Source organism: Cherax quadricarinatus, chromosome 35 (genome assembly GCF_038502225.1).
Source record: "Cherax quadricarinatus isolate ZL_2023a chromosome 35, ASM3850222v1, whole genome shotgun sequence".
Taxonomy (NCBI): domain Eukaryota; kingdom Metazoa; phylum Arthropoda; class Malacostraca; order Decapoda; family Parastacidae; genus Cherax; species Cherax quadricarinatus.
In genome coordinates, this window is record NC_091326.1 from 31,870,420 (window position 1) to 31,892,228 (window position 21,809).

Sequence of the window (21,809 nt, forward strand, 5' to 3'; positions counted from 1 at the left end):
GTAATCCAATGTGTGATGGGATCCATAGCAATTGTACATTAATTCCTTTGTCCCTAATTTTTGAGTATCTATACCTGGCTTCCCCAATGAGCATGTTGTTGGAGTCATTATATGAGCCAAGAGCCTTCAATGATGACATAGAATCAGTAATGATGATAGAGTCAAGCTCAGTGTCATAGGTTAGCTTTAGCGCCATTAGGATTGCAAACAATTCAGTTTGCAGTGTAGACGCCCAGTTGTTAATTCTTATGCCTAACTCAACAAATTTATTATCGTTCTTAACTAGGGAGGTGGCAACAAGAGCAGATGCAGCCCTGCCAGAAGACTTCTGTTTAGATCCATCAGTGTATATAACTTGTGATAACTTGTTACTACCAGCTAGGTGAGAAATTTCTTCTTGAGCAGTTGCTCTAACAAGAGATTTAAGGAAGGGATTACTAGCAATGAGCTTCTTGGGAGGGACTTGTAGGTATGTGATATTAAATGAACACATCTTCCATGGAGGGGTGAAATGCTCTTGTTGCCTACAGTGATACAGGTCATGCAGGTTATAAAACTTAATGCAATTGCACGTTTTCACAATCCATTTAGATCTGTGTGTATTTACCTCTAGACACTTGGTAAGATTCACTGTGACAGTGTCTGGTTCGTTTCTCAACATTCTAATACCGAGTACAGTGTTAATTTCAACAATCCTATCACTGATACTAGAAATACCAAGCTCCTTCCTCATGTTAAGAACTTTTGTAGATCTGGGACAGCCAAGAATAATCCTGAGAGCTTCATTTTGCATTAACTCCAAGGGTCGGAGAGAACTTTCTCTAGCTAATATCAACATGGGAGCAGCATAATCAATTAAGGACCTAACATAGGCTATGTACATCATTCTCACGATTCTCACATTTGCACCATAGTTGGGATTGTAGCCAGCAACAGCTTTGAGAGCATTTAGCCTAGCTTTACATTTCTTGTTTAGTTGTGGTATAGTGGATTTGTTAAAGGGTACATCTATGTAACTGTATTTGTGTATACCTTAATAAACTTACTTACATACATAGCAGGAAGGCCGGGGTGAAGACTGTAAGGTGTCAGTAGCCCTTACATCCCAACAACAACAACAAGATGACTGACGCTGACAGGGGAGAACTGGCTATTTTGGTAAGTATTTTCAAGTGTAATTGGCACCTAAGTGACAGTTTGACGTATAGTTACTGACACTCGGTGTCTAGACTACATTGTCTGGAAGTACGAGGCGTGGAAAGTAAAGTTAATATTGTACTCTGGGTCAATGTTAAGTTTATCTTGGTAAAATTTACCCAATTTGAATAAATGGTTTAGAAAACTGATGTTAATAAATGAGACAATGTTTCCCCTCAGGGAAGGTTCCTTGATGCTGGTGAGGGGCTTGTGATCCAGGGAATTGGATCTCCTCCAATTTCCTAAACGCCTTCTATCACCCCGCTTTCCCCACAGACGCTGTATAATTCCTGTGGGTTTAGCGCTCCCCCATGATTATAATAATAATAATGTTGCAACATTTGTGAATCATTATTCCAGAAATGTTTCGCCAGTCAGTGGCTCCTTCAGTCCAATACAGAGAAAAACTGTGGAAAATGAGGAGTTTGAGGCTAAGTGAGATTATTTACGTACATGTACATAGAACTGTACTTAAATATTAAAATCGCATAAAATACCGATAGGTTGTTAGATAAGCCATGTATATCTGGAGTTTACCTGGAGAGAGTTCCGGGGTTCAACGCCCCCGCGGCCCGGTCTGTGACCAGGCCTCCTGGTGGATCAGAGCCTGATCAACCAGGCTGTTGCTGCTTGCTGCACGCAAACCAACGTATGAGCCACAGCCCGGCTGGTCAGGAACCGACTTTAGGTGCTTGTCCAGTGCCAGCTTGAAGACAGCCAGGGGTCTGTTGGTAATCCCCCTTATGTGTGCTGGGAGGCAGTTGAACAGTCTCGGGCCCCTGACACTTATTGTATGGTATCTTAACGTGCTAGTGACACCCCTGCTTTTCATTGGGGGGATGTTACATCGTCTGCTAAGTCTTTTGCTTTCATAGTGAGTGATTTTCGTGTGCAAGTTCGGTACTAGTCCCTCTAGGATTTTCCAGGTGTATATAATCATGTATCTCTCCCGCCTGCGTTCCAGGGAATACAGTTTTAGGAACCTCAAGCGCTCCCAGTAATTGAGGTGTTTTATCTCCGTTATGCGCACCGTGAAAGTTCTCTGTACATTTTCTAGGTCAGCAATTTCACCTGCCTTGAAAGGTGCTGTTAGTGTGCAGCAATATTCCAGCCTAGATAGAACAAGTGACCTGAAGAGTGTCATCATGGGCTTGGCCTCCCTAGTTTTGAAGGTTCTCATTATCCATCCTGTCATTTTTCTAGCAGATGCGATTGATACAATGTTATGGTCCTTGAAGGTGAGATCCTCCGACATGATCACTCCCAGGTCTTTGACGTTGGTGTTTCGCTCTATTTTGTGGCCAGAATTTGTTTTGTACTCTGATGAAAATTTAATTTCCTCGTGTTTACCATATCTGAGTAATTGAAATTTCTCATCGTTGAACTTCATATTGTTTTCTGCGGCCCACTGAAAGATTTGGTTGATGTCCGCCTGGAGCCTTGCAGTGTCTGCAATGGAAGACACTGTCATGCAGATTCGGGTGTCATCTGCAAAGGAAGACACGGTGCTGTGGCTGACATCCTTGTCTATGTCGGATATGAGGATGAGGAACAAGATGGGAGCGAGTACTGTGCCTTGTCGAACAGAGCTTTTCACTGTAGCTGCCTCGGACTTTACTCTGTTGACGACTACTCTCTGTGTTCTGTTAGGAAATTATAGATCCATCGACCGACTTTTCCTGTTATTCCTTTAGCACGCATTTTGTGCGCTATTACGCCATGGTCACACTTGTCGAAGGCTTTTGCAAAGTCTGTATATATTACATCTGCATTCTTTTTGTCTTCTAGTGCATCTAGGACCTTGTCGTAGTGATCCAATAGTATGCAACAGTTAGGTATCTTTATTTTGAAACGTTTCGCCTACACAGTTGGCTTCTTCAGTCGAGTACAGAAAAGTTGATAGAAAAGACGAGAAGACGATGTAATCAGTCCATCACCCTTGACCACCTCAAAACTTCAAGGGTGTTGGACTGATTACATCGTCTTCATGTCTCATCTATCAACTTTTCTGTACTTGACTGAAGAAGTGTACTGTGTAGGCGTAACGTTTCGATATAAAGATACCTAACTGTTGCATTCATGTCTTATCTAACAGAACTGTACTTATTGTACATACTAGTTTAATGTATGTGTAGATTACCCAGGATAACCCAAAAAATTCAGACGAAGTGACATTTCCATTGGGGTCCTTGTAATATCTTATTATTTAAATCTTAGCATTAAGCTACAGTAGAAGTCATTCGTAATTATAACCACGCCGACCTGCCATTCCCCACTCCTCCACATGGTGAAAGTAACTTTTCTATAAATTCATTTTCTTCCTTCACTTGTGTATCTGCTGAAGAGGACCCCAGAAGGGGATCAAAATATACAGATCAGTCAACCTCCTGAGTTTGTCTTCATGTGAATTATTATTGAGCATTGATGAGTGTTCATTACACTTTAGTTATCCATAGTTGTTTTAATTTTTTAAGTTAAGTAACTCAATTGTGTGAAAATTAGTTACAGTAAAAGGAGATACAAAAGGAACAAAGTACAGTACGCTGGGGTACTGATTACTTCAAACTCTTCCTCATCTTCTACCAATCTTCTCTGTATTGGACTGAAGGAACCTCTGTCAAGACCCTAAATCCTGAAGTGTCTCTCTGCGTCACAAAATATTCGAAAAAAAATTATTTTTTATCTTGAAATGATAAAGAATCTTTTCCCGATGGTAATGACGCCAAAAGTATGAAATTTGATGGAAAACTTACAGAATTATGCTCTCACAAAGTTAGCAATCTTGGAGATATATACGCATCAATGATTTCACCCACTCCGTGAAGGTTCTCTGTACATTTTCTAGGTCAGCAATTTCACCTGCCTTGAAAGGTGCTGTTAGTGTGCAGCAATATTCCAGCCTAGATAGAACAAGTGACCTGAAGAGTGTCATCATGGGCTTGGCATCTCTAGTTTTGAAGGTTCTCATTATCCATCCTGTCATTTTTCTAGCAGATGCGATTGATACAATGTTATGGTCCTTGAAGGTGAGATCCTCCGACATGATCACTCCCAGGTCTTTGATGTTGGTTTTTCACTCTATTTTGTGGAAGGTGAGATCCTCCGACATGATCACTCCCAGGTCTTTGATGTTGGTTTTTCGCTCTATTTTCCTTCCACAAAATAGAGCGAAAAACCAACATCAAAGACCTGGGAGTGATCATGTTGGAGGATCTCACCTTCAAGGACCATAACATTGTATCAATCGCATCTGCTAGAAAAAATGACAGGATGGATAATGAGAGCCTTCAAAACTAGAGATGCCAAGCCCATGATGACACTCTTCAGGTTGCTTGTTCTTTCTAGGCTGGAATATTGCTGCACACTAACAACACCTTTCAAGGCAGGTGAAATTGCTGACCTAGAAAATGTACTGGGAACGCTTGAAGTTCCTGAACCTGTACTCCCTGGAATGCAGGCGGGAGAGATACGTGATTATATACACCTGGAAAATCCTAGAGGGACTAGTACCGAACTTGCATGTGAAAATCACTCACAACGAAAGCAAAAGACTCGACAGATGATGCAAAATCCCCCCAATGAAAAGCAGGGGTGTCACTAGCATGTTAAGAGACAATACAATAAGTATCAGGGGCCCGAAACTGTTCAACTGCCTCCCAGCATACATAAGGGGGATTACCAATAGACGCCTGGATGTCTTCAAGCTGGCACTGGACAAGCACCTAAAGTCAGTACCTGACCAGCCGGGCTGTGGCTCGTACATTGGATTGCATGCAGCCAGCAGTAACAGTCTGGTTGATCAGGCTCTGATCCACCTGGAGGCCTGGTCACAGACCGGGCTGTGGGGTCCTTGACCCCTGGAACTCTCTCCAGGTAAACTCCAGGTAAACACAGACCCATTCTCTCACATGTGGGCCTACCAGCTTTCTTCCGCTTGATTTGAAGCCGCTAGAATTTTGGTGTATTAATACGTCAAAAACACTGGCTCGTAAGACGTGTATATACGACACTGACAGCCAAAGGGTGTTAAGGCACACAGGAAGAGAATTAATTTTCATTGGTGGTTTGGCTTTCCGTAAGGAGTGCCAGAGCAGAATTCATTTCCATTGGTGGTGTACATTTCTATTAAGGAGTGCCTGGGCAGGTAAGCCTCAGACCTCTCACAACACATAAAGACACTCTGTTGTCTTAGCTGGGGAAGGGTGTGAGGGGAGGGTGAGGAAATGTAAACAGCTTCCCATATGGTTCAAGAAAGGATACCACAAGCAGAGTTCTGCTACTGTGTCTACAAATAGACAGTTGTGGGTGTCCCTGTCTCTCTTAACCCAAAAACATTTTGTGTTGCACCCCAAATGAACGTTTCTTACAAAGCTCATGATGATGATGTTGCTGTAGTGCCAGGCTTTATGGGTGTTTCACTGAGTATGTGTAGACTATTATCAAACTTGGTGATGTGTTGCATTGATATACACCCTTCTTGGTAAGAGCCTCGGTGCTAGTGATGTGCTCTTGATCAAAGGAATTGAAGCTGTCCTGCCATTTCGTGAATTAAATCCGATTACCTCCTGTTCCCCAGGCAGTGTAGCTACTATCCCTAGAATTTAGTTACTCCCCACAAATTTAATAATAATAATAATAATAATAATAATTAGAATAATAATACTGTGAAATGTGCACTAATTGTAGATGCATATTTAGATGCAGCTTGCATCTAAATATGTCTACATCAAACAGTGTTAATTACTTGAAATGTTACAATATCAATTTTGCTATGCTATAAATATTAATTTTGAAATATTGTACAAATTGTATTGCATGCATTGTTGTCCACCATTCAAACCATGTTGGAGTGAGATCTGACCTCTGATAAAAAAATAAAATGGCTCTTTAGGCAGTCACTTGTTATGTTTTATGTAGCTTGTGCTTGCATATTAGTCCACTATTAACCTGGTGGGTGTCTGGTGCCATTCTGTGAGCACCTGGGTTGTCCTGATGGTCCAGCATCTCTTTATCGATTGTTCTACTCAGAGAGCATACCAACTGCATTTTGGATATCTTCTTCAGTGCCCTGATATGCTTAAGTTATCTTCGTACCTCTAATGCAGACTTGCTATGATTTCTTTACTGACACTAATTTACTACATCAACTGTGACCCTTCTCTTCTCTTCTCGGAACATCTCTCAATGCCACCACTTCTACTGTCTCTTTCATCTCTGCATTATAATAGCAAATAGGTAACTGATGTATGACCCTTACAGACTTAGCCCATTCCATGAATATAATGAACTGCAAACTGATGCAGTAGTAAATCCATTGATGTTAGTGGAAAGCACTTTTCTAAATGTCAAAGTCTGTAATTTACACTTATATGTTCTAGCAGCATGAACACATTTATTCTTTCTCTAGATATCTTTCACCTTAGATGCACATTCGTTACCTCTACACGCCATCATGTTTTGTTGCATCTTTGCAGTATAGTGCTGTCTCGTCTGAATTGTAAATTTTATCTGGACCTAATTATGTTTATGAACCAAACAAGCAGTCATTCAAACCTCAATAGCTAAAGTATCTTCAGACAGCTCGTCACTTTATGCTTAAAGCCAATGAATACTACTATGGTGGCTCTAATAGTATTCACACTTAGTGTCTATCTTGTTCCATCAAGGGACGGTTGCCTTGATGCTTGTCAGGTGCTTTTGATATAAGGAATTGTAAATAACAAAAAGGCACAATACCGCGACTGGAACAATACAGGTCTCTCTCAACATTCACGAGGGTTAGGGGATCAAGAGCCTCGCGAATGTTGAAAAACCATGAATGTTTGGTGCCCCAATATATTGTAGGGAAATATAATACAATACTGCTTCCTTAACTTGTTGAACCATGAACAATCATAAAATACACGAAAACGTAGTAAATTGTACTAAATATATACATGTTATGCTTTAATAACATGTATGTTATTAAATACCACAGACTCCACCACTGCCTCCACCAATGCCTCCACCACTTCCTCAACCACTGCGAGTCCCTACTACCCTCCCACCGACCCCCGCAACTGGCAGCCAGCCCTCCCACCACTCAGTGTGGTGAGTGTTTTGTTTGTTCATTATTTGCTATTAAACTACAGTATAAATAATGTAAACCCATTCATGACTGCATATTGGAATGGCTATTCGGACAGGCATTGGACGGTGACATCATGTGTTTACTCTTGAACACAGCAAAGAATCAAACATTTCTGCTACTGCTAATAATAACAATGGTAATTTATTTATTTATTTATTTAGTAATTTGAGCATACATACAGAGGTACAAAAAAATACAGGTAATAATAATAATAATAATATGATATAATTGAAGAAGGAAATTGTACAAAAATACGAGGGAGTGGTTGACACATCGTCAGTGTGACTTTGTTTATGCTGGAGTGAGCATTAGTCTCCCTGCTGTTCCAAACATTTCACAATAATTCAGCAGTTGAGGCAGTGGTATTTAATAACATGTATGTTATAAATAATAATAGTACATATTATTAATAACATGTATTATTATTATTAATAACATGTATGTTATTAAATACTACTGCCTCAACAGCTGCCTCAACCACTGCCTCAATCGCTGCCTCAACAGCTGCCTCAACCACTGCCTCAATTGCTGCCTCAACAGCTGCCTCAACCACTGCCTCAATCGCTGCCTCAACAGCTGCCTCACCCACTGCCTCAACAGTTGCCTCAACCACTGCCTCAATCGCTGCCTCAACAGCAGCCTCAACAGCTGCCTTACCCACTGCCTCAATCGCTGCCTCAACCACTGCCTCAATTGCTGCCTCAACAGCTGCCTCAACAGCTGAGTCAACAGCTGCCTCAACAGCTGCCTCAACCACTGCCTCAATTGCTGCCTCAACAGCTGCCTCAATCGCTGCCTCAACCACTGCCTCTACCACTCCAGTCGCACTCAATCTACAAGCACCAAACACAATGAATTATTGTGAAATGTTTGGAAGAGCATGGAGACTAATGCTTACTCCAGCATAAACAAAGCCACGCTGACGATGTGTCAACCACTCCCTCGTATTTTTGTACAACTTCCTTCTTCAATTATATCGTATTTATTATTATTATTATTATTATTATTATTGTTATAATTATTATTATTACTATTGTTATTATTAGCAGTAGAGAAATGTTTGGTTCTTTGCTGTGTTCAAGAGTAAACACATGATGTCACCGTCTAATACCTGTCCGAATAGCCATTCCAATATGCAGTCATGAATGGGTTTACATTATTTATACTGTAGTTTAATAGCAAATAATGAACAAACAAAACACTCACCACACTGAGTGGTGGGAGGGCTGGCGTTTATTGTTTATGCTTATTGACTTTATCGTTTGTTAATTTTATGCCTCTCCCTCCCTCCCCACCTTTACCTCTCCCTTTACTATCTCTCTCACCCTTGCCATGCAACACTGAGTAACTCATATTGGTATAGTGAATTCCATGAATACTGAACATGTATACTGATAATAATGTTCATTCATGCTTCTTTTCTATAGCAGCAGGAGCTGGACTGGGTTTTAAGTGAGGAAGTGCCACGTGTCTTCACTCAAGTAATGATAGTTCTCCAGGTAAGGGGGGGGGGAAATAAAAATGCTTATACACTGTAATTTGTTATATCTAAGTTTTCATTTTCTGTATTTGTAGATAATTAGTTACAACATTTCTTCATTCTTAATTACAACTTACAAAAATTCTATGATTGTCAGTAACATGTCACTCAGACTACATTAAAAAAAAATTTTGATGCAAATTTACATTTTTTTTTTTTGCCTTTAAATGAGGAAGATTTGGTTAGTAATCAGATGTTAATACTGTGTAAACTATAATGCTGTAAGAGATAAGAGATTTCGTTCGGATTTTTAACCCCGGAGGGTTAGCCACCCAGGATAACCCAAGAAAATTCAGTGCGTCATCGAGGACTGTCTAACTTATTTCCATTGGGGTCCTTAATCTTGTCCCCCAGGATGCGATCCACACCAGTCGACTAACACCCAGGTACCTATTTGCTGCTAGGTGAACAGGACAACAGGTGTAAGGAAACGTGTCGAAATGTTTGCACCCGCCGGGAATCGAACCCGGGCCCTCCGTGTGTGAAGCGGGAGCTTTAGCCACCAGGCCACCGGCCCGGTGATTTTAAGCCAATTCTAGCACTCAGTTTGACCCAAATCCTAACGATTTTTCTAGTATGCCTTCCACTCTGTTGATTGAGAACAAGAAACTGCCAAATTACATAAGTCAGTACATATAAGTCAGGTATACAATTAAAATAATTACAGTTTAAAAACCAGAGTCCAAAATAAACACTGTAGGCTCCAGCCACTAAAGCAACCTTCCCTCTGTTCATTCATCATGTGCCCTCCAATTTGAATCCATCACACACACACACACAGACAAAAAAAAAAAAAAAATTGAAATTTTAACATTTCTTAGATAATAAACTCTATCCAGGAATATAATAATGTTGGTAGAATTACCGACAATATGTAAAGTAAAAGGACACAAGTGCAACTAATGTGACATTTTATTGTGGCAACGTTTCACTCTCCAGGAGCTTTGACAAAGCTTCTGGAGAGCGAAACGTTGCCACAGTAAAGTGTCACATTAGTTGCACTTGTGTCCTTTTACTTTACATATATCCAGGAATAATTGATCATGGTTTAGACCATCCCAGTGACTGAAACAGGCCTAGTAAAATCTCATAAAACAGACTGGGGGCTAGGAAGGCCCTACCCCTCCTCAGGTAAATTGCCAAAAGTCAGATATTTCCACCACTTAAGCTCAGTTTTGAGCTACTTCTGATCTGACCAAAATCATCTCAATTTCACGACTTACATTTTCCAATCTATCAGTTGGTACCAAGAAATGGCCAATAAAACAATAAAAATCACCATAAAAATCTCAATTTCACTACTATTACATTTTCCATTCTATCAATTGGTAATAAGAAACCATATAAATCACCATAAAAATCAACCAATTACAAGGTCACAGCTTTTCTTTTCCCATCAAAGAGTGGAAAAAAAGGGAAAAGGAACAAGGAGGAAAATGCAAATTGAGGTGAAAATCAAGGAGTGAAAGTAAGAGCAAGAGTAGAAAACGTCATACAGAGCAAGTTGGAAAAGGAAACAGGGATACATAACATAGCGGAAAGGGGAAGGGAGGATGAGAAAACTAGAGCTGGAACAAACGAAAACGAGCAAAGGGAAGAAATTAGCCTGGAAGAAAGTGAACAAGGGAACTCAGATCAGGTGGCAAAACTTAGGAACGACACAGAATCACTAAATATAGGTAGTCAGAATATTTGCAGTTACTATGCTAAAGGTATGTGCCTATATGGTGGAGATTGTTGGAATAAACACATCAGAAAAAAATGCGAACATGTTGAGGAAGGAAAAGTGTCGTTTCAACAAAGAGTGCAGGTACCTCCATCCAGTAATGTGTAAAGCTTCAACGCGGTCCAGAGAATGTTATGACCTGAGCTGCCCAGACCATCATGTAAAAGGAACTCGGCACTACAGAGTTAGCAGAGAAAGGGAAATTGAACAGCATTCTTTTTTAGACAAAAAGAGAAAAGATCAAAACAAAGGAAGAGACAAACAGGGGGAATGGTACAGAGAGGACAGGTGGGCAGTAAAATGGGGCGTACCAAACCAGGCATCAGCCCGTCAAGGCTGAATAAGCAAACAAACGCGAAGCCAGTACTGGAGAAACCAGGGGAGTGCACACCAGGGGACATACCAGGTAATACACCACCAGTGGTACTAATGAAACACAAAGCGAGACAAAACATCTCACTTGGTAATTCCTGCTTCATATTTGCAAATATACAGGGTTTAAAATCAAATAAAAATGACAAAGTTAGTTATGTCAGTGGGCTCCTGACAGAAGCAAATGCCATATTCGGAGCATTTACAGAAACACATACAAGGGATGTTTTGGATTGAGAGATAAAGATAGAAAACTACAACATGTATAGATGTGATAGAATCAATAGGCTACAGGGAGGAGTAGGAATCTATGTAAAGGATACTTTCTGTTGCACAGAAGTGCTGAATTCTACGAATGAGATAGTAGAAATTCTAGACATTAAAGTTGAAAATAGGAATTTGGTAATTATCCTAGTATACAAACTACCATCGGCAACTGCTGAGGAATTCACAGATCAGTTAAGTAAGATAGATAGCTATCTGGATTGGCTAGAAAGTCCTACACCAAATATTTTACTACTTGGAGATTTTAATCTCCCTCATGTAAAATGGAAGATGGCACAACTTCAGTCAGTATTACTAAGGCTGGCTCCTCCTCAGGAAAATTAATGCATAGAAAAAGAACAAAAACTGACAAACATAAACATTTTATTATTTAGAAAATATAAAATATAAAACACTTAAATATGAAATATTGATCCTACATTAAAGAAAATGAAAAATGAAAAATATAAATGATATCTGAATTCAACGCTACTATATATAAAACTTGGGTGTCTGGTGTTGGTGACACTGCGTGTTGTTGAAATCGTAACCGTTGCTGAGGATGTGCGGTGGGGGGTTGCAGGTGTTGGTGACAACCCACCGGCTCGTTCTTCACAGAGTCTATAGCCGTAAAATAATCTATCCAGATGACAGGAAAGCAGGTTCTTTACCACTGCAATGATGAGAGGTTACGTCCTGATTCTTCATACATGTGCACAGGCAAGTAGATAAAACATGGGATGTCTCAGGACGTTAGTCCGTCTCCTTCAGTTCTACTCGTTGGTTGGCAGGTGACCCATTCTGTCATTCCAAGCTGGAAAGAGAGACAGGTTACCCACTGCTTAAGAAACCACTCTCCATGATAAGTACAATACCTAAAAGACGTGGTGATTATTAAGACATTTAACATAGAGCAAGACTGAAAGGACTAAGTTTATTATTGGTCAAAAGTGAAGCTTTCAACCAATAAGTCCACTAGAATATGAGCAGGCATGTACTTACAGTAGTGCTGGGAGCTGTGAGTCGAGTGATTACTGTTTGGCCAGAGCCCCACACGTCACCTTTCGGGGGGGGGAAGGGGGAGGGGAAGGGATAGCGGGAGCTGGACTTACCCTACCTTAACAAGTAGCCGGCAATGAAGCTATTGTTACTATATACTCCCTCGCTACTCCTATCTATTGAACTTTTCCCTCACACTCCCCCATACCAAGACTTATAGTCAAGGAGTATAAGAAGAATAGGCGAGGAAAAAGTTCTAACATGTGGAAGTCGCGTAAGACAACAAATCTTGTACTGGCTGTCACGACTTAACCAGTCAGAAATAATTGGATGAACCATTGATATACACTATATGGAACTTAAAAGCTTGGAGAGCCAATGTCCACCTCAGAAGGCGACTGTTGGTTCCCTTAAAAGTTTCTAGGTATATCAAAGGTTTGTGATCTGTTTCTAAAATGAATTCTTTTCCCAGTAGATAAAATTTAAGCTTGGAGATACACCATACAAGGGCCAAACATTCCTTTTCTATGGTGGAGTAACCGTTTCTGCAGGAGGGAAGTTTTAGATTTAATAAATATACAGGATCTAGGAGTGTGTATTTTGTGCAGTAAGCACCTGACACCTATTGCAAGAACTATACTTCTCTGTAACCTGAGAATACATGCTTGGCCAAAAATAAGTGTGCTTGAGCTTATGCCATGTCTTACGATGGGCCAAGTGTTTGGTCACTGGCAAATCATGAGCCATTTGAAGAACAGTCTCTCAACATGGTTTAGGAACAACAAGGAGAGAATAATCTATCACTGAAGAATGAGATTTAAATATAGATTTATATAGGATACCATTAATATATTCAAACTTATGAGATACGTATCTCCCATGGATAACTTTGTTGTTAAAAGCTTGATTATGACAATCCCGAAGTGAAGGGCAATTGCGCTGTATATTGACAAAGTCATCCTTGGACATAAAATCTGGGAAAATAAAAGGACTTGCGGTGGGAGAAGAGGTAGGAGAAGCCGGGGTTATGGTCTGAGCCCAAGTCAAGACATTGAGAGTGCCGGAGGCAATACCTTTACTTTCACCCGACGAGTGGACAGGTGATTTTGCTACCTCACTATCGAGAGCAGTATCATCTGTTTCCACCCCCAAATGAACAGTACGAGACAATGCAGCTTCCGGTGTGGAATTGTTAAGGGGCTTATTTAACTTGCAAGGAGGAAGAGCTGGAAAACTTAGATCCACGGGTGGTGACGAAAGATCCGCCTCTGAAGGAAGAACGGCACCTTTAATGTTACCCACTATTATAGAACAAGTAATTGGGGCTAGTACTGCATTAGTCCAACCAGTGAACCATTTAGTTTTCGAGTAACAATGTATTGTAGGGAAAGTATTTTCACGACCCAAGTAATCTGAAAGAATAGAGGACACACGAGAGGTTTTAAAGTAAGGGAACAGTTTGTCCGAAATTATGATGCACATACATCCAGTGTCACGTAATATATCTGAGACTTTTATACCATTAACTGCTCCTGAACAGAAGGGTGCTTGGTCATTACCGTCAACAAAACATCTTCCAACTTTCTTTATTTTCTTGGAAGGACAATCTGGACATTTATGTCTGATACCACCACACCGATGACATGTTGGTATAATAGCTGGTGACTTTGCTTCTTAATCTTTGGTTCAGGTGAACCATTGCCCTTAAGGTTCGATCCCTTTTGGTCTTTATAGGAATTGTGAGCCTCAGCATACAAGTCAGCGCCCTCAGCAACTTCCTCAGCTTTAATCAGGTTACGTTCTCTAATGAATGTTCGTATCTGGTGAGGAAGAGCTGTCAGGAACTGGTCAGCAACCATGAAGTCTAAGAGATTCATAACTGTGATCAATTCCTGAACTCTCTATCCAAAAGTCGAACAAACGAAAGAGTGTTACCTGTAACTGCTGAAAGTTCTGGCCAGGCTGTAAGGTGGCATACCTGAAATCTTTCCTGTAAGAATTAGTGGTTTTTTGATATGCTTTAAGGATTGCCTTCTTCAGTATGTTATAATTACATATGATATCCTGCGACAAAGTTGCATAGATATTCAAGGCTGTACCAGAAAATAACATTCCTAACCTGGTAGCCCAGGTGTCAGCAGGCCATTCACAGAGGGTAGCAGTATTTTCAAACCTGATAATGTATGAAGTAATGTCTTCACCCTCTGTGAAGGGAGGTAAATTAGGTGTTGGAATATGTGCACTAGCTGCATGATGTTCAATTACTCCTTCCTCTAATTGTTGTTGTGTAAAAGTTAACTTTTTATTCTCTAATTCAAGGCGAGTTTTTTCGAGCTCGCGATCTTTTTCTCTCTTAACTCAAGTTCTCTAGCTTTTTCCTCAACTTCTCTATCCTTTGCTCTTTCCTCAAGTTCTCTTAATTTAACTTGTTCCTCGCATACTCTAGCTCTCTCCTCACAATCAAGTCTATCACGCTCTTTTTTGTCTTCGTGCTCTCTTTCTAACTGTCTTTTTTGGCTTTCTCTTTCAATTCTCTCTCTCTCCTTTTTCTCCTGTCTTTCAAGGTTCTCTTTCTCCTTTTTGTCTTCTCTTTCAATTCTCAATCTCTCCTTTTCCTCTTCTCTTTTGATTCTCTCTCTCTCCTTTTCAATTCTTTCCTGGATTTTAGCACTAATGAAAGATTCTAAATTTTTCCCTGTTATTCCTAGCTTACTTCCAGCATTCATCCAAAACAGGTATTCCTCCATATTTGCAAGAATAACTTAAACTACCAGGGGAAAATGAAACGGGTATCAAAGAAAACGGAGGGTTCAATTCCTGCTCCGCTCAAACTGTAAATAAACCAGAGGGCTCGATCCCTACTTCAATTAAACAATATGTATTAATGAAAACGAAGGGTTCTATGTCGGCACCGAGCAAACAGTAAGTAGAATGGGGTCCCTTGACCATCCAATCTTCTCACCAACAAATCAAGAGTGTCCTATGACAGTTCCCTTGATATAATAAAGAGCTCAATGAAACAAATTGTCACTGGAAAATCTCGGGTCCCTAGAGTCTAATCCTCCAAAGTGTTTCAAGCTCGAAAAAAGGTGGCAGAATTAACTATTATATCCTGCCTGACTTGACTTACAATAAATTGAGACTATAACAATCACCAAATCTTTTAAATACATGTACCGTAGTCCTACCATAGAGAATGATTACTCATGGCTGGTGGTAACCGTCTGTGGTATACGGCGTTGAAGTTCCAATGGTAGATTCGAGATGGAGTTGAATCTTGATTCAGTCGAGTTGATCCTGGCAAGGTCGCCACTTGTGAAGGCTTACTCAGCCCTGTAACAACTTCAGTCAGTATTACTAAGGCTGGCTCCTCCTCAGGAAAATTAATGCATAGAAAAAGAACAAAAACTGACAAACATAAACATTTTATTATTTAGAAAATATAAAATATAAAACACTTAAATATGAAATATTGATCCTACATTAAAGAAAATGAAAAATGAAAAATATAAATGATATCTGAATTCAACGCTAATACAGTGGACCCCCGCATAACGAATACCTCAGAATGTGACCAATTATGTAAGCTTATTTATGTAAGTGCGTTTGTACGTGTATGTTTGGGGGTCTGATATGGACTAATCTACTTCACAATATTCCTTATGGGAACAAATTCGGTCAGTACTGGCACCTGAACATACTTCTGGAGTGAAAAAATATCGTTAACCTGGGGTCCACTGTATATATAAAACTTGGGTGTCTGGTGTTGGTGACACTGCGTGTTGTTGAAATCGTAGCCGTTGCTGAGGATGTGGGTGAGGGGGGCGCAGGTGTTGGTGACAACCCACCGGCTCGTTCTTTACACAGTCTATAGCCGTAAAATAATCTATCCAGATGACAGGAAAGCAGGTTCTTTACCGCTGCAATGATGAGAGGTTATGTCCTGATTCTTCATACATGTGCACAGGCAAGTAGATATAACATGGGACGTCTCAGGACGTTAGTCCGTCTCCTTCAATTCTACTCGTTGGTTGGCAGGTGACCCATTCTGTCATTCCAAGCTGGAAAGAGAGACAGGTTACCCACTGCTTAAGAAATCACTCTCCATGATAAGTACAATACCTAAAAGACGTGGTGATTATTAAGACATTTAACATAGAGCAAGACTGAAAGGACTAAGTTTATTATTGGTCAAAAGTGAAGCTTTCAACCAATAAGTCCACTAGAATATGAGCAGGCATGTACTTACAGTAGTGCTGGGAGCTGTGAGTTGAGTGATTACTGTTTGGCCGGAGCCCCACACGTCACCTTTTGGGGGGGGGGGAAAGGGGGAGGGGAAGGGATAGCGGGCGCTAGACTGACCCTACCTTAACAAGTAGCCAGCAATCAAACTATCACTTTCGGGGAGGGGGAAAAAGGGGGGGAATAGCGGGAGCTAGACTTACCCTACCTTAACAAGTAGCCGGCAATGAAACTATTGTTACTATATACTCCCTCGCTACTCCTATCTATTGAACTTTTCCCTCACAATAATGTTATACCAGAAATATCCCCGGGAAGCACCCTGGCTCAACAGGTACATACCAGGGAAATAATGAGGTTTTGTGAACAGTACTCTTTAAACCAACAGGTAATTGATCCTACTTGAAATGAAAATACCCTGGATTTGATATTCACAAACAACAAGGAACTGATCAGAGACATAACAGTTTCCAAAACTATTTACTCTGATCATAACATCATAGAGGTTCAAACTAGTATTAACTCAGGGGTAGGAAACTGCATCGCTAAAGTTAGAGACGGGATGTTCAGTAAGTTTAATTTTAACAACCATAGAATTAACTGGGAAAAAATAAACCAAGAGCTATCAGACATACCCTGGGAATCAGACAAGAGCGACCTAAATCACCACCAGTGACTAGAGAAGCTGAATACAGAAGCATACAAAGTATGTATGAAACATGTGCCATTGAGGAAACCCAGAGGAAGATCAGATATAGAGAGAGAGCGTAGGAGATGGTACAGAAGAAGAAAACGGGTTACTGAACTGCTTAAAAACACAAATATGCTACAACAGAAGAAAGACTTAGCAGAGAGATCACTGAATTAGAGCAAAAGCTTAGAATGTCATACCTCACAGAAGTACAAAGGGAACAAAGGGACATACAGGATATTGCAAGAAACCCAAAATATTTCTATTCCTATGCAAAATCCAAGCTAAGAACTACCTGTAGAATTGGACCACTACTAAGAGGAGACTCGTATACTGATGATGAACAGGAAATGAGTGAAATCCTAAAAGAACAGTATAAGTCGGTGTTCAGCAACCCACTAAATGTCAGTAAGGAAGAAAATGCAGAAATATTTTTCACTCCAGAAGAAGGCCGCACAGACCAACTAACTGACATTAGTACAAATCCAATAGATTTCGAAAAAGAAATGGAAAACATGCCCACTCACTCAGCACCTGGACCAGATTCATGGAATGTTCTATTTACAAAGAAGTGCAAAGTACCACTAGCACAAGCCCTCAGCATTCTTTGGAGAAAGAGCTTAGATCTAGGTGAAATACTGGAGGCCTTAAAGAATGCAGACATAGCTCCTTTGCACAAGGGAGGTAGTAGAGCACTAGCTAAAAAATACAGACCAGTAGCCCTAACCTCTCACATCATAAAAATCTTCGAAAGAGTGATGAGACAGCAGGTTACAAATTTCATGGACCAGCACAACCAACACAACCCGAATCAGCATGGTTTTAGAGCTGGACGATCATGTCTGTCACAGCTGCTGAACCATTATGGCAGAATTACAGAGGCACTGGAAGACAACCAAAACGCAGATGTGATTTACACAGATTTTGCAAAGGCGTTTGACAAATGCGATCATGGAGTGATAGCGCACAAAATGAAGGCCATGGGCATTACGGGGAAGATAGACAGATGGATTTTCGGTTTCCTAACACACAGAACACAAAAAGTAATAGTGAACAGGGCAAGATCCAGCATCAGCGAGGTCAAAAGCTCAGTGCCCCAAGACACTGTCCTGGCACCTCTGCTGTTCCTCATCCTCATAGCAGACATAGACAAAAACACCCAGCACACTTTTGTATCATCATTTGCAGATGACACTAAAATAAGCATGAAAGTCAGTATGGTAGAGGACACTGAAAAAGTACAGGAAGACATTAACAGGGTTTTCCAGTGGGCAGTGGAAAACAACATGACGTTCAATGGTGATAAGTTCCAGCTGCTTAGGTATGGAAAGAATGAAGAACTCAAAAGGAGCACTATATACAAAACTTAAGAGGGTCACCAAATAGAACATAAGGAACACGTAAAAGACCTAGGCATAATTGTGTCAGTGGACCTTTCTTTTAACCCTTTGACTGTTTACGCCAGATAAATACGTCTTACTCGCCACTGTTTCTGACGTATTTATACGCATAAATTCTAGCGGCTTCAAATCAAGCGGCAAGGGCCTGGTAGGCCTACATGAGAGAGAATGGGTCTCAGTGGTCGGTGTGCACCCTGTGAAAAAAATCTGGGACTCAGCGGTGCATTGTGGGAACGCCATCTTGGTAGTCCATTTTCACCATGCCTTGTGGTAAGAAGTTCCTCACTCCTCGGCGGATTGGAGGTCTTTTGTTCCCAAGTGATAGCTCTAACAGCGATGAAAATGTCAGTGACAGTGAATTCCAGGGTTTTGAAGTGAGTGTGACCGAAAAAAGTGCCCAGGATAACATAATTAGTGATGAAAACCCAGATGACCCACAACCTTCCACCTCTGGTGCTGGGCCGGCTTGTTCACGTTCACGTTCGCCTGTACCAGGACAAAAGAGGAAACTATTTGGCTGTGTACAACACCCAGATGTTAGCAGTGAATGTGATAGTGATAGTGATTTCAAGGTCATTGAAAGCAGTTCTAGTTGTGACAGTGAGGGTGAATATTCCCCAGTGAAGCGGCAGTATGTACGACGTAGCATGCAGTCTGGTAGTGTTTCATATGCTGTTCCAAGGGGAAGGAGAAACTCTGGGAGCACATCCCGTGGCCCTACACCACGACCTGATAGTGAAGATAACGATATTGTTACGATGGGTATGAATGATGTGAGTGAGGGAGCAGGCAGTGGTGGTGATAGTGATGGTGGCACGACCCATGTGGCACCAGCAGCGGGCCATGCTACTACCCATGCTGCTGACTGCACAACAACAACCAGCCTCACCAGACCCCACACTCCCACAACCTACACAACCACAACCTGCACAGCCACAACCTGCACAACCACAACCACATTACAATATCCAGAACCCACCAGCAGACTGCATCTGGGATTGGCAGGAAGGTGACGAGTTTGTTCCCAGTCCCCATGACTTTGATGAAACACAAAGTGGAATAAAGCCATCATGTCCACTTGGGAACAATGCTAGTGAACTGGAATGCTTTGAGTTATTCTTCGATGAACCCCTGATGGACATCATTGTCAGGGAAACCAACACATACTATGAATACACCATGGCAAATACAGTTCTCTCACCAAGATCACAGCTACACCAGTGGAAGGAGACAACTGTGGCAGAGATGTACCTGTTTTTTGCCACAATTATGCTTATGCCACATGTGTATAAGCACACTGTCACCACATACTGGGCAACAGAATGCCTGATTTCAACTCCAGGTTTTAGTGACATTACAGGTGTCAATCGTTTCCTGATACTGTTACGTATGTTACACTTTTCAGACAAAACCAGGCCTGACAGAACCGACAGGTTATATAAGATCAGAAATGTGTTTATGTACATGAAACAAAGGTGCTGCATGTATTCTTATCCCTTCAGGAAGCTTGTTATTGACGAGTCTTTGATTTTATTCAAAGGAAGACTCTCATTCAAGCAATATATACCAAGCAAGAGGAAACGCTTTGGTATAAAGTTATTTGTACTGTGTGATTGCAGAAGTGGTCTAGTTTTGGATATCATTGTGTACACTGGCAGTATTACTTTGAGAGATACCATGAAGTTATTGGGTATCTCTGGTGATGTGGTTAGAACAATGATGGAACCATATCTTGGTAAGGGGCATATGTTATTTACTGATAACTGGTACACAAGCCCCTTACTCAGTGATTTCTTGCAAGTGAACTTGACAGACGTGTGTGGCACAGTGCGTAGTAATCGTAAACATACGCCAAGGTTCAACGCTGGCACTCGCAGAGGTGAGGTGCAAGCCTTTGCTGCCAATGACATCATGGCATTTCGGTGGCATGACAAACGTGATGTCACATTGTTGACATCAGTTCACCCAAACGAAATGGCACACAGTGGCAGGCACAACAGAGAGATCAATGAACCCATTCTAAAGCCTGCAGCTGTCATGGACTACAACCTCAGATTGGGTTTGCAGATTGTGTACGCAAGAGTTATAAGTGGTATATAAAACTTTTTTTCCATCTTGTTGATATCTCCATGCTAAATGCTTATAACATATACAAGTTGAAGACCAACAAAACACCAAAATATGGTGAATTTTGCTTGTCAGTAATCAGACAAATAATTGCAAAGTACCAAGGAGAAACACCTGCAATAGACCAGCGCCCATGAAATTACCAACACACGCCATCTCGTTTCAGGCCTGGTGATCACTACCCCATACAACTGCCTCCTACTACTGCCAAGAAAAATGCTCAGAAGAGGTGTTATGTATGTACACATACCACAAAACGCCCACAAACATGCAGAGACACTTGTTTTATGTGTGAGGAGTGTCAAGTGCCACTCTTCATATACCCATGTTTCAAAGAGTTCCACAAGCTGCAGCAGTTCTAGGAACATGTTCAGTGACTGTATATATGTATATATATTATGGAACAATAGTAATAAACATTGTTTTGTATTGTTTGTTTGTGTAAACAAAGTGTATACACAAACTAATAGTGATAAAGTTTGTTCAGTTATTGTGTTGTAAACAATGAGTGTATATTTGAACAACGCACCTTACATTGGTCTCACAGGCCACATAAGTTACTTGGAAAAGAAAAATATTGGAAAATACAAGAAACTTTTGAATTAGAGTAAATAAAAGAATACCAGGTGGGCGGCAGTCGCCGCTGTTGCCGTACGCACCTCACTTTCTGCAAACTTTGCGGCTCTATATCTCGGTAAGTACTGATGGCAATTTTTTTTTTTAGGATTAAAACACTCAGAAAAATAGTCCTAACATTTTCATAAGAAAAAATATTTTTTTTTTTTTCAAATATTTTGCGACATAGAATGAGTTTCAGAAAGGGGCCTGCGACAGTCAAAGGGTTAAAGACCATAACAAGACAAAGATCACAACAGTCAGGAAGATGACTGAGTGGGTATTGAGAACTTTGAAAACAAGGGAAACAATGCCGATGGTGACACTCTTCAAATCGCTAGTGCTCCCTCAACTAGAATATTGCTCAGTGCTGATGACCCCGTTCAGGGCAGGAGAAATATCGGAGCTGGAACAAATACAGAGATCGTTTACGGCTCACATTGAGCCAGTAAAGCACCTAAACTACTGGGAACGCCTGTAAGTCTTGAACATGTACTCACTGGAGC

General features: G+C 40.8%; 1 protein-coding gene across 3 annotated transcripts in view; it reads left to right on the forward strand.

Moving 5' to 3' along the window:
• Positions 1-1,001: 1,001 nt before the first annotated feature.
• rogdi (rogdi atypical leucine zipper) overlaps positions 1,002-21,809 on the forward strand; it is a 55,786-nt gene continuing 34,978 nt past the window's right edge. The window contains exons 1-2 of one of the 3 annotated variants that reach the window (XM_070091488.1): positions 1,002-1,158; positions 8,755-8,826. In XM_070091488.1, coding sequence (XP_069947589.1) covers positions 1,123-1,158; positions 8,755-8,826 — 108 coding nt within the window. In that variant the 5' untranslated portion in view covers positions 1,002-1,122. The remainder of the gene's footprint in view (positions 1,159-8,754; positions 8,827-21,809) is intronic. The other 2 variants (XM_070091490.1, XM_070091489.1) reach the window with 2 other exon arrangements.